The 13,411-nt window shown below is 40.3% G+C and overlaps 1 protein-coding gene across 10 annotated transcripts in view; it reads right to left on the bottom strand.

The window, feature by feature from the left end:
* Positions 1 to 5,582, bottom strand: part of LOC127659554 (glutamate receptor 2) — a 65,142-nt gene extending 59,560 nt beyond the window's left edge. For 9 of the 10 annotated variants that reach the window (XR_007972552.1, XR_007972550.1, XR_007972551.1 and 6 more), the window contains exons 1-2: positions 1,145 to 1,342; positions 800 to 940 (exon numbers count right to left, since the gene is read on the bottom strand). Coding sequence is in view for 7 of the 10 variants with exons in the window: in XM_052149415.1 (XP_052005375.1) it covers positions 800 to 940; positions 1,145 to 1,229 (226 nt within the window). In the remaining 3 variants the exon portion in view is untranslated. Of the gene's footprint in view, positions 1 to 799; positions 941 to 1,144; positions 1,343 to 5,323 lie in introns of those variants that run through there. The other variant, XM_052149418.1, reaches the window with a different exon arrangement.
* Between the last annotated feature and the right edge of the window lie 7,829 nt (positions 5,583 to 13,411).

Raw genomic sequence — 13,411 nt, forward strand, 5'->3', positions numbered from 1 at the left:
GAAAAAAAAGTACAGAACAATAATGAACCACTTGAAGGGAGGTTGAGATATTGCTTAGCAACAGCTTGCTGAATACTAAATGAAATCCTTGAATATAAGTGATCCACATTATGAAGGCTTCATTTATGCATGATCATGTGTTGATTAGAAAATGTGTTGATTAGATATAATGCTGTGATGGTCAAGAAAATTAAGAGAGGTTTTTGTGCCTTTTCCCCTTACTTTTTAGATTTAGCTTCAAGATCTACAGACTACCCACATTAAAAGGATCAAATAAGCCATGATGTTATTTAGAATCCTGAAGCTGATAGACTACAACGTTCATCATACAAAAACAAATATTGTTCCATTGTTTCACAGGATGGGACATTAAATGACCTCAAGAAATATTTTCTAAATATCTGCATTTGGAACTACTTAAAGTCTCCAGAATGTGTTAAGAAGGTTGTTTATTCAGATGAATGGATGCTCTTGTAGCCTATTCTGTGACATTAAGCAGCTTCTGATAATGAGAGCTCTTTCTCATCTCTGTTACTGTGGAAACCAACTTCACATCCTCCTACTTACACCAATCCCAACAAATAGCCACACTAAAAGTTTAGCAGAAAAGCTTTTTTTCAAGGCACATAAAATATTCAAACCTGGATAAACTATACCATAACAATGATTTGTTTATGTATAGGCCTATATACGAAATACAATAATATAAATGAATTTATAAATATATTGATTATATATACAAATGAAATAAATACATAACAAATGACTAAATAAAAATAAAAAATAAGAGTTAACTTACAGCAGTTAGTTACAGCGAAACTGTTCGCTACTTCCAGATTGTCGATGTGAGGCGTCAGTCTAAATTCAGCCGTTCCGAACTGAACCATTCCTATCCGAAACGCACTGTACTCCTGATCAGCTCCCCTCGGAAACAAACCCCCTGCACGGCACACACAATAAGATGATTGAATATAAATAATTCCTTATTATATTTAAATCAAAGTACACGATAAATGATGAATTTCTGTACTTTCCTTACATGGCTCGAGACTCGAGAATTTAATGTTTCGAACACATGGGATGTTACATATTTCTCAACTTAACTGAACATTCACAATTTAAGATACACCCATATTAAACATACCAATTTGAACACTCGGAGACCCTCCAATCGTCAACTCACATACAAGGGAAATAAGACAAATCGATAAATTCTTCAACTGTTGCATCTCCACGGCAGTGTTTCTTCATCCACTGTATAAAGGAACTATTTCTCGCTTATACAGTGTTCTCTCAAATCCGTAACATATTGAAGGCGTTCCTGAAGAATGAGTGCGGCTGCTTTCTGCAGGTGGTTCCTCTATCGTGGACTCTTTGCCTCAGTCCCGTCTCTCTCTCTCTCTCTCTCTCTCTCTCTCTCTCTCTCTCTCTCTCTCTCTCTCTCTCTCTCTCTCTCTCTCTCTCTCTCTCTCTCTCGTTGCGCTGCCCTGCTTTGAGTTCATTCCTGCACTGCACACACAAACTCGTACATTCTCTGTATCTGGATGCGAATAAAAATGGCACACATTCCTTGGCTTGATGGTTTATCACCCATCTACTGAAGTTCAGGACCACGGACAGGCCCTTTTACCTCCACAAACCAAATGACGTGAAAACGTCATTTTTTTTTTAGCAAATGCTCTATCACCAAACATTCAATTTCCTGCATCACTACAGCACTGACCACATGCAACACCTTAATCATCATCACTTATCTCATCTGCCCATGCTCCATACTGCATTAGTTGCTATAACTAGATCCCAGGCTTTCGACATAAATTGCAAATATAACAAATTGAGCTCACTGGAGTGATAAATGGAAAATTAAATATTTAATGATGAAAACATGACTATGCATTTATGCACTGAAAGGTGAGGAGAACCACAAACCAAGAAGGAGGAGGCTTTTAACCACTTGAAATCATTCAGAGTCACTTGGGAATGGAAGCATATTTAGAAGAATACTTCTTCTAAAAATTTTTACAGAAATATGTTTGTACAATTAATAATACTCATTGTAGTCTTTTAATTACTTTAATTATGTATATATGGTATACAGTTTAAAAAGTTTTATGTTATGTTGTGTAAAATAGTTTTAGACAGAGTATACAGACTTTTTATTTTATGTTTAAATTTTATGAGGAGGAGGAGGAAAAAGACACAATACAACATTCTTTCACGCTTCAATGCCTTGCATTATTTTTTACTATCTCTTTACCTCTGCTTCATTCCTATTTCTCCTCATGGATCAGCCTTCTTAAATATATTCCATATATAGAACAGAAGATCATGCATTGAGAAATATATTGGCTGCAGGACAAATGGTCATTTTGCACAACATGGATATGATTTTTACACACTGAGAGAAGTTCAAATGGTATGGCCTATAGCTATTTAACATATTAGTGTGTCTGACTTTCTGTTTTTGTATTTTTGGACAATATTACACATGATATTTCTCACACATTATATTGTATAATCCACTGTAAAATGTGCATCAAACACTAAAAAATTGTGACTGTAAATTATTAATAATGTAACTTTTGTACATATCAACAGAGTGGACATAACAAAAACATAGATGTGAAATATAGTTGAGAACAATGAAAAAACAATAGTTGTGTTATGTTTCTCTCTTAAGCCAGAAAGTGACACAGGACACTGAGGATGAAGGGTTCCAAAGAGGCTTTTATTAGAGCTCAAGCAAGCACTAGATAAGCAAGCACAGATCTCTCGTCTTGATTTATAAGAAGAGAGATCTGCAAATCAACAGCTGTACTTGTACTTTTATACCCACTATATGGGTCACTGGTGTGTGATAACACAAGTCATGAGACGTCTGTTGCATGCACAAACACACTACGCTCAGTGGTAAAGACGCTGTTACCACTCCTGGAGTTTGTGAGTTTGAATCCCAGGGCATGCTGTGTGACTCCAGCCAGGTCTCCTAAGCAACCAAATTGGCCTGGTTGTTAGGGAGGGTAGAGTCACATGGGGTAACCTCCTCGTGGTTGTTATAATGTGGTTCGTTCTCGGTGGGGCATGTGGTGAGATGAGCGTAGATGCCGCGGTGGATGGTGTGAAGCCTCCACACGCGCTATGTCTCTGTAGCAATGTGCTCAACAAGCCATGTAACAAGATGCGCGGGTTGACAGTCTCAGATGAGGAGGCAGCTGGGATTTGTCCTGCGCCACCCAGATTGAGGCGAATCACTACACAACCATGAGGACTTAAAAGCACATTGGGAATTGGGCATGACAAAATTGGGAAAAAAGAAAGAAAAAAAACCCTGAATCTAGCAGAAAGGGTGTAGTTAACTCTACTGCTAAGCAAGTAACTTGAATTGCTCTTAAGCAAGGCCCCCACCTCAATGCCACTGAGCCTAGTGTCTGATTGCAGTAAGCAATTGGTTTTGTCCTGGCTCCCCATTCCTGCGTGCGTACAGCAGACATATGTAAAACATGTATGATAGACAGTAGGGCTATTATGGAAACCCTGTGGGAGCCTAGTCCTTGATATTGATTACCTCTGACAGTGAAGGCAAAACATTTTTGAATATCAGGATGGAGCGAGATGGACCAAAATCCGTTAGACATATCAATTACTGAAAATATTTTTGCATGCCATGGGACTGCTGAAAATATAGTACTGGGGACAGTGACTAATGAGATCATTTTATCTACACATTTATTTAGCTCTCTGTAATCCACTGTGAGGCACCAGCAACCGCCTGGTTTTCTGATTGTCCAGACAGGGGAATTTCAGGGAGAGGCAGTTTCTTTTAGAATACCTTGTTTAGTAAGGTCCTCAACCACCTTGATAATCTGATCTTCTGCCTGTTTCCCAATTGGACATTGCCGCGTGCAGGGCGGGTGTGTGCCTGTGAATGTAACAGGTGGCATGTTCAGGTGACCACAGTCGGTTTTTGATTTTGCTCAAATAGGGTGATCTTTCACCCTGGTCACTAACTCGCCTGGATTCCCCGTCGAGCACAGCTTCAATGGGTGTTGACTCCACATATAATCACCTGCCAGCACTAGTTTTCCCAGCAACTCACATAACATCTCTCTGTCCATCAGAGAGTGGTTGGAGGGCTCTCAGTTGGGTGCTGTCCATTAATTGGGATGCGACAATTTCACAAGGGCTTATGGTCTCCACACTACTAGGCGGGTCTCCTAGAGACAGCTTAGATTGCATTAGAGAGGCTTTTACAGTGGAGAGCATGCCTGATAGCCAAACCTCTAAAATACAGACTCAGAGCCATCCATCAATCCCTCTCATTATCAGAGGTGGAGTGTTCTGCTAAGAAATCGTACATAGCCACTTTTAATTTATGTTTCTGAGCCTTACTACCCCTATTGATGTCATGGCTATGCTGTTAGCATCCCTGTATGGGTAATTATACACATCTCTATAGTTGAGAATCTTCTCTTGAGCTTCTATAGGCTTTCCAACAGGATTCCTCTCTTTAGTTAGGGTGCAGACCATTCGGTGCTCCAGAGCTGTGTGCATGTAATGCAATGTCTGTTCTTCTTGACCCTCCCCAGCTTTCCTCACCTTTCACTTGACTTTAGGGGCCTGATCTGCACTAGTCCCAGGACCACCTCCCCCCCACATAATCTCATGTATGGGGCCAATTGGCCCGTCACCCTCCGTATCTGTGTCTGTATCAGGTCTGTACAGATATCAACATCATTATTATCGTTATCATTATAACCTATGCACATCATTTGTTTTAGCTCGGGCATGGGATATAAAGGCTTGTGTGGTTGGTTTAACTGAGTTTTCTCTTCCATTTTCCACTTTTCATTTTGGTCATTCCCTTGTTTCTGCTTCTGTTCGAACTCAGTGACTTTATTTGTTTTACCTTTTCCAATTCAGCTCACAAAGCTGTCGATTTAATCTGCATAATTTCAGTAGCCCTAATGTCAATTTCCTTCATTTGTTCCTCTGCATGCATTCAAACCTTACTCAGAAACACTAAATATCACTGCAAATGAGTTTTCTTATTAAAAACCTCTTGTGGCCTTTTCTTGTATGCTTGTTTAATTTCTGTAGCTGTCCACCTTTCACTTACATTTTAAGGCCTTATATCAACTAACACCTTTTACTCAATTTATTACTCATGGCTTTTTGTACCTGATCTACACATAATGTTTGTATCTCCTCTAAGGAGAGATTGGATCCCTCCATCCCCGGACCTGATGCATCCAGCTTCTCTGTCCCCTTTTGCTAATTTTGATAGAGAAAGAGATGAAACTAGGTAAAACTGTCAGCAACTCACACACTACATGCGCCATAGACGTTGTAGACCATTCAGCTACTCCAGTTCCTTAGCAGCCCAGGGTCTTTGTGGCTTCCGGAACCTTCATAGTCTTTCAGGTTGAATTCTTCCCAGATTCCTAGTTCACCAGCTTCTACCCTGCTAACTACACCAAGAATTTTGGAGCAGAGTGATGTTTCTCTCTTAAGCCAGAAAGAGACACAGGACACTGAGGATGAAGGACTCCAAAGAGTGGCTTTTATTAGAGCTCAAGCAAGCACCAGATGCTATACAAGAAGAGAGATCTGCAAAACAACAGCTGTACTTGTACTTTTATACTCTCTAAATGTGTCACAGGGGTGTGACCACACAAGTCATGAAACATCAGTTTGCACGTACACACACACACTCAAAGGTCGGCGATTTGTCACACATCAGTGCTCTTTTCCACACCTCACTTATCTCAGGCAAACACACACAGAAATTTTTATGAAAAGGTCAGTGCTTGGAATGAGAGCAAAGAAATAAGAAAACATTTATCAATATATTGATTACAGATCTCACAGTTGGTTTAACTAAATTCAATTGTCGACATTTGTTCCTCACAATGAAAATTTGTTTCTTTGATATGAAATTAAAATGTAGGCTTTACTCAAATACATTATGTAGGGGAAACCTAAATGAATTGAGTTAACCTAACTTAAATTGATCTGTTAAAATATATAATTTTATATAATCTTATAATAATATAAAATAAAATCTTTGTAGCTTGTTGCTTGGTAACACCACACATTAGCATATTAAATATTTATTTTTGTTCTGTATAGCTAGTATGGTGCTGCTGATAGTTTACAGATACAGAGTCATTATGCTGATGATCTCTCATTATTTTTTTCATGAGAAAAGCAATACACACTGATTCTTCATCGTAATGTAAACAATATTGACCAAACCATCAGCTCCACTCTTCTACACAATGGTAACCTAAAAAATAAATAAATAAGAAAATTGACAGAAACTCCTCTAAATCCCAATGTAACAGAACATTAAATGCTAACAAGTCTCTTACATTTCTTTTTGCATAGAACTACATTAAATTTACACTTACAGGAATTAATTTTTTTTCTCTCCCAATCCAGTTCCATGCAAAGCATGCTGGAAACTGGAAATCCCCTGCCCGGTTTGAGCAATGCATTGATACCACAATTATTTGTATTATAGTCCCAACACAATTTGATTGAATGAACATAAAGGGATTGTACACATTGAAATTAAGACCATATGCTAAAGAATTGTGTTGTATTAGCTCACGTTAATATGTTAATTGAGCAAGCATTAAAAATCATGTTGAGTGAACAAAATCCTTTAGAAGTCTGAATCCATTTGATAATTTCATAGCAATGTGATAATATACATTTTTGATGAATGTGTTGAATATCACTTGGACTTTACATCATTTAATTATATTCTCAAAACATAAATGTATTAAGTTGATCTCAAGTGTACTGGTTTAGTATTTCCAATATACGTAGCTGCTTTTCCCTTTTTTCTGTGCATATGTACCTCCTCCCAGATATTTTCATTGTAGACTGTAGCTGCTCTAATCCATGGTGACACGACGGTGGGGCCATAATCTGCAATGTCACCCGTGCTACATACAGCAAGGGAGAAAAAAGAACGAGAAAGGCAGAGAGAGAGAGAGAGAGAGAGAGAGAGAGAGAGAATTGAATTGAATATTGAGAGAGAGAGAGAGAGAGAGAGAGAGAGAGAGAAAATAGGGAACCAAAAGAATGCTTATTATCCTGTTCCTCCACACATAATTTCGTTCCATTATAAAGTTCTGCCATGCCTCCATGTAAAAGATGGCAGCCCTAAATCACCAAAACATTTTAATGCACACACTATATCAAGCACACTCTCCATATCGAAACACTAGATACATTTTTTACAGTCTATCTGTGTTTATAAGCAACCTTATCATCAAAATTACCCCTTCACACTCACATTGCACTCATGCATGGATGAGAGGCAATGACACTGGAAAATTCAGCATTGAGAACACTGTTTCACATAATTTCACTATGCCACCTCTTATGACTTTAAACTGCAATATAATTTGCTGAATATGACCCATTTATCATATAATAACATAGCCAATTTTATCATCAGATAAAGATTTTTACTAAACATCATTTATAATAAAGGAGTGTTGGGTGTGTGTAAACCGCAAGGAAGAGGAAACTTTCACCCCACACCAACATCTCACCACAGTGTGTGTTCAGGTTGCATTAGGCAGAAGTTTGTGTGATATAGGTTATAGAGTGAACTGACCAGTGGGGTGGGAGGACAGATGAGCAGCAGGGTTAAGACTAACTGCTTGAAACTGTCTGTGTGAGACAGCAATCATGAAGAAAAAGCGTGTGGGTGGGCGATGAAACCCATGCAGAGTGCTACACAATACACAAGTGGCTTCTTCAAGATTCTGTAAGCTTCAAAAATATGTTTTAAAGCCTTTGAGACTACTGAAGTTGAGACTTTATTTATTTATTTTTAAGTGGTTTCAATTTTTGTTTTTAAATCAGTTGATTTGAGTCACTCTCCTATCATAAATTTCCCCTTTTGACCCTAATCAAACTGACTTCTATACATTCAAAGACTTAGCACACCTCCACATTGGCCTTTCTAGTTAAACAAATGTAGCAGCACTACCACAGTAATTAGTCAAATGACTGTGGAGGTGTATTTCACTGCATAATGCTTTGAGGGAAGACATACATAAAGCATTTGACCAGACAACAGACTTTGTTTGTGTGGCTTGGAAACAATAGATATTTAAGTAATTTTGCAATAAGTTGTTTATCACAATTCCATCTCCTGATTTTGATATAAGTGGATTATATTTTATAGTTATACTGTGACAAATCATGATTGAAGTTTGAAGGGGAGTTTCACCCAAAATAAAAATGTCAGTTGCTATTTGCACCTCAACCCTGGTACAAGTAATGGTAGATGCTGTTGGCACCCTGGTGCAAATAGTGGCCGGTTTGCACCCCTAAATAAAAACTAACAGTATTGGGACATCACTGCATGTTTATTGTGTTTATCTAGAGTCCCACAGACACACTACACCATCCAATAAAATGCAATAAAAAGGATTGAATCTTATCTATGAGAAAACAGTGCACAAATTGCAATGAAAGTGAGGCAAACATTCTGCCTTGCATCTCCTTTAATGTTCCATACCAGAAATAAAGTTATGTTGGTTTGGAACAACATGGGGTGAGTAAATTATGACAGAATTTTCCATTTTGTGTGAATTATCACTTAAAGTCATCTGCTTTTAGTAAGTTAATAAGAGGAACAGTTAGAGGGCTCTAAAGTGCATCTTAACATTTTTGAATTCTGAGGCTTTAATCAACTTTAAGGAGTAGGTCAAAATAAAGTACTTAAAATACATAATTGACAAGAACATTTCCAGAAGAAGCTCTTTAGATGTTTTTAAATGATGAATGATATCTTGATATGGAATGTACCTGAGACTAACTTTCGTCCACTTGTTTGAATATAACGTGAGTGCTTTAACGGTTTCAAAAGCAGACCTGGCTCCAGACAACCCTATGAGACTGGGAAGTATATCAGCAAAATCACGCAGTAGCTGTCTCGGTTTCTGTTGCCATAGCAACTGACTAACCATTCGACACATGCTCTGGTACACTGTGTATACCACAAAGATAACATAGAAGAATGTGTGTGTGATGGACATTTGGATTTTCCTATTGCACATATTTTTTTAAATAAACAACTCCAGGTTTCTCTTAGGTTTCTTGACGTGGCCTGTTTGTTGTGTGAATGTGGCAGGGAGGGGCAGGGCATTCTCATTCAGCACGCTTCTTAACATTACAGACAGATTTCATATTCTGACTAGTAGAAAGACACTCATAGGTCAATCTGCAAGAATATTTCACAGTATAATAAATAGTGGGCTTGGACCTAGGACAGCTGTTCTGTGCTGTGTATTTTATGTCTCTACATGCCCGGTCAGTAACACATATAACAATTAACCAGCTGCAAAACAGCCATTATATATGGAAAGATACTGACAGATTTCACCTAGCAGTTACAATCTGGGTGATACAAATTACTATTAACATTATGGTATCATGTTTAAAGGTGATATATATATATTATTATTTATTTTTTTTTTGGCAGCGGGGGTGTGGTCAAGTGCCTGTCCGGAGAGAGGGAAGTGGTAAGGGCACTTGCACCTGAGCCAAATTATGTCTAACACCTGTCTCTAATTTCAGAAGCATGGGGGGGGGTCTCTCCTGACTAAGGAGGCTCCGGATCGCATGCCGGTCCTCTGCTTGAGCCCGCAGGATTTCAAAGAACCATCGGTCCTGGTCTTGGCACAGCTCAATCAGGGATTGTTGGTGTGTCTGATGCACCCCGGCAAGGGACTGGAGGATCTCGGCCAACTGGGAGGGCTCCATGGGGCGTACATGGATCCCGGGTTTCGGCATCATTGTACGTGACATAAGGTTGTGCCCTGGTTGGTAAGGATTTCTTTCGGAATCCCCACCCAGGAGATTATTTTGAAGAGTGCCTCCGCAACACTACGTGCTAAGATGTCCGCTCTAATGGCCCGATGAGGTCCATTCCGATTCTCTCCAATGGGACCACGATCAGTGAGAGGGGGCGCAATGGCCGGATATACAAGCTGACATTCACGGCAAGCTGCACACCACCTGCGGACATTGCCGGCAATGCCCGGCCAATAAAAACAGGCTATTAAGCGGTTCAGTGTCTTTCTTTCCCCTAGGTGACCCACCATCGGATTGTAGTGAGCCACCTGGTAAACCCTTTATTGGCGGCTCTGTGGTATTAAGAGCTGGGTTATATCTTCCTTTGTTTGAGTGTCCTGCGTCACTCTGTACAACCGCTCGTTTATAATCTTAAAAAAGGGATATGAGAGTGTGACATTCGGGCAGAGCTGTTGACTATCAATCACTCTTACTTGGTCAAAGACGTGCTTAAGGGTTTTGTCTCACGACTGCTCCAGAGGGAAATCCCCTGAGGATGGGACGGGCCGCCGCCTCTCCCCCTCACGTCATCATGTTGTGGAGCCGATTAAGACGGCCCTGGCTCCGCATCCCCTGCCAAAGCATCGCACAAATCACATCTCATCGCTTTTACGCAGGACCCATCCACACACATTCCCTTCAGTACATTTCTAAATCCAGGCCAATTAGTCCACAAAATCAGCAGATGGGTGAGGCGGGAACTAACAGCAGACTCCACTCTATGCTTCTTTCCCTTAAATTTAATCACCCAGGTCACTACAGGGTATTTGTGAATGTCCCCATGCACACACCTCACACTCACCATTTTAGCTGTGCCCAACGCCTTGGGTTGAACCAAGCGTTGGTGGATAGTGGTTTGATTGCAACCCGTGTCCACCAACGCTTGGTGAGTACCCCCCTTGGCCCTTAACGGTATCCGGTATGCTCCGGCTCAGTCGGGGGCAGACTGCAGCGTGTCGGGGACCCATACCACAGTCCCCAGCTCCATCACGGGACATTGATCCCGGAAGTGCCCCGAATCCCCACAGCCCCAGCAGGCCAGCCCAGATACCACGCCCGCATCTGTTTCGGCAGACTCTTCCACCTGAGGGGGAGGGCGGCGTGGCTCAACATCATCCACAAAACTTGGGAGGAGGGACCTTCAAATAGCAATAATGAAATTAGAGACAGGTGTTAGACCTAATTTGGCTCAGGTGTAAGTGCCCTTACCGCTTGAGCACTTGACCACACCCCCGCTGCCACAATATTCTCTCATCATATATTCACCCTCATGCCATCCCAGATGACTTTTTTTTCTTCTGCTGAACACAAAGATTTTTAGAAGAATATGCCTGCTCTGTAGGTCCTCACAAAGCATGTGAATGGTGGCCAGATCTTTCCAGCTCCAAAATCATATAAAGGCAGAATACAAGTAATCCACATGACTCCAGTGATTAAATCCATATCTTCAATACGATAGGTGTGAGTGAGAAAAATATTAATATTTCTATATTTTTTTATTTCAACCACAAGGTATTTTCAGGTTCTTAAATATCAGACAAATCATCAAAAACTGTTTTTTCCTTTTTCATTTCTATCAATTTACTATTGAGGATATATTGAGTAACCCTTTTGTTGTGTCTGAGTTGTTTTGACACATTTTAATTTAGTTTCTTTAATAAAAATGGTATCCCTTATCTGAGTGGTAGAAGACTTGGTGAATTTTCCTCCACTAAGCAATCCTTTTGAAGGTACTGATGTACAGAAACAGAAATAAAATCAGACCAGAAATATCAAAGTTGCAGTTTGGCTTTGTGGAGGACAGTGGAACTAGAAATGCAATTTTAATGTTGAGAATGTTATCGGAAAGATCAATAGAAATGAAACAGGATCTGTATATGTGTTATATAGACTACACTAAGGCTTTTTATACTGTGAAGCATGGGGAATTGCTGAATATATTAAAATAAATAAACATTGATGCAAAAGACCTAAGAATTATACGAAATCTCTACTGGAACCAAAGAGCAGCCATTAGTGTTGGTAATGACATTGAGGAGTTTGTAGAAATCAAGAAATATGCGTGTCAAGGATGTTTTCTCACCGGATCTAGTCAATGTATCTGGTGAGTGGATACTGAGAAAGCTAGACGAAGTTCCAGAAATAGTGATATGTTGTATAAAGAAAACAATCAAATATATGCAGATGGCATAGTCCTGATAGCTAGATCTGAATCAGACCTCCAACAAATAGTGAATAACGTTGCATCTGAGAGTAAGAAGAAAAGGCTCTTAATCAACTGCAAGAAAACGGCATGCCTTGTGGTTACAAAGCAAGAGGAAACTCCGATCTGCAATATTACAATTCTTGGAGAAGGTCTGAATCAACTGAAAGGCTTTAACTATTTGAGAAGATGGATAACATCAGATGGGATGTGCAACAGAGAGATTGAGAGGAGAATTGCATTGGCTAAAGAAACTTTCTCTACAATGAGCAGCCTTCTTTGTAATTTAAAAATCACCATGGAAACAAGGATCAGGATACTAGACTGCTATGTAATACCAATTCTGAAATATGGCTGTGAGAATTGGTTGATATCAAAAGAAATGGACAATTACAGGCAAGAGGACTTGTCCTTGGACATGTCATACTACAAATGAGACATATTTAAATAGAGCAGGCAGACAAAGGATGCTGCTCAGGAAGATCTGGAAACAACAATGAGTTCTTGGGCCATTGTGTAAGGAAAGAAGGTCTAGAGTATTTACTTTTAAATGGCAGCAGCAAACCCCCATGTGTTGCTTGCAAAGACGGTTGCAAGGCCTTTTATCTGGAGGCCTTTCTGGAGCTCTTTGAGTTCACAGCCTAAGCTCTGGAATGGCCGCGGGCGCGATGGGCAGTCCAACGCTGCTGACCAGGGAGACCCAACTTGCGGCCCAACAGCTCCTGGTCGACAACTTCCAGAGGTCCCCCAAGCTGAAGAAAGCCATCCTGCAGTGGGTCAGCCATAGTCCAGAGGAGTACCGCCAGCGGTTCCAGTCCCTGATGCTGAGCAAAGTTGGCCGGCCGTTTGCCGTCGCTCACAGCTCCGTGACGCCTAGTGCCACCGCCGGGCATCGCTGGATGAAGTAGTACAGTTGGCAGAGGACCATTTAGCGGCATACCCGGTTGCTGTATGTGGAAGTGAGGGCATTGTCGAGCGCACGTTTGGGGAGAGAGAAAGTGGTAAGGACATCCACCTGAGATAAATTGTGACTAATTGAAATTTCTATGTTCACAGAGACAGGGAGAGATAGACCAGAGTCTTCTTGTCTGATCCCCAAGAGAGAGAGTTTTGTTGTGTGAAGCTGAAAAGCAGACTTTTTATTTGAGTGAAGCTGAAAAGCGATTGCTGTTAATAAAACTGACTTGCGTGAACTGTGGAAACCAGATCCTGCTTTCTTCTTTATCTGCCCAACACTAACCTTTATAACAATTGCAAACTGGACAGGTGTGGATAAGATCAAGCTTCTGCAACTGGCAAAGGATAGGAAGGAGTGGTATTACATTG

This window comes from Xyrauchen texanus, chromosome 19 (assembly GCF_025860055.1).
Source record: "Xyrauchen texanus isolate HMW12.3.18 chromosome 19, RBS_HiC_50CHRs, whole genome shotgun sequence".
Classification (NCBI taxonomy): domain Eukaryota; kingdom Metazoa; phylum Chordata; class Actinopteri; order Cypriniformes; family Catostomidae; genus Xyrauchen; species Xyrauchen texanus.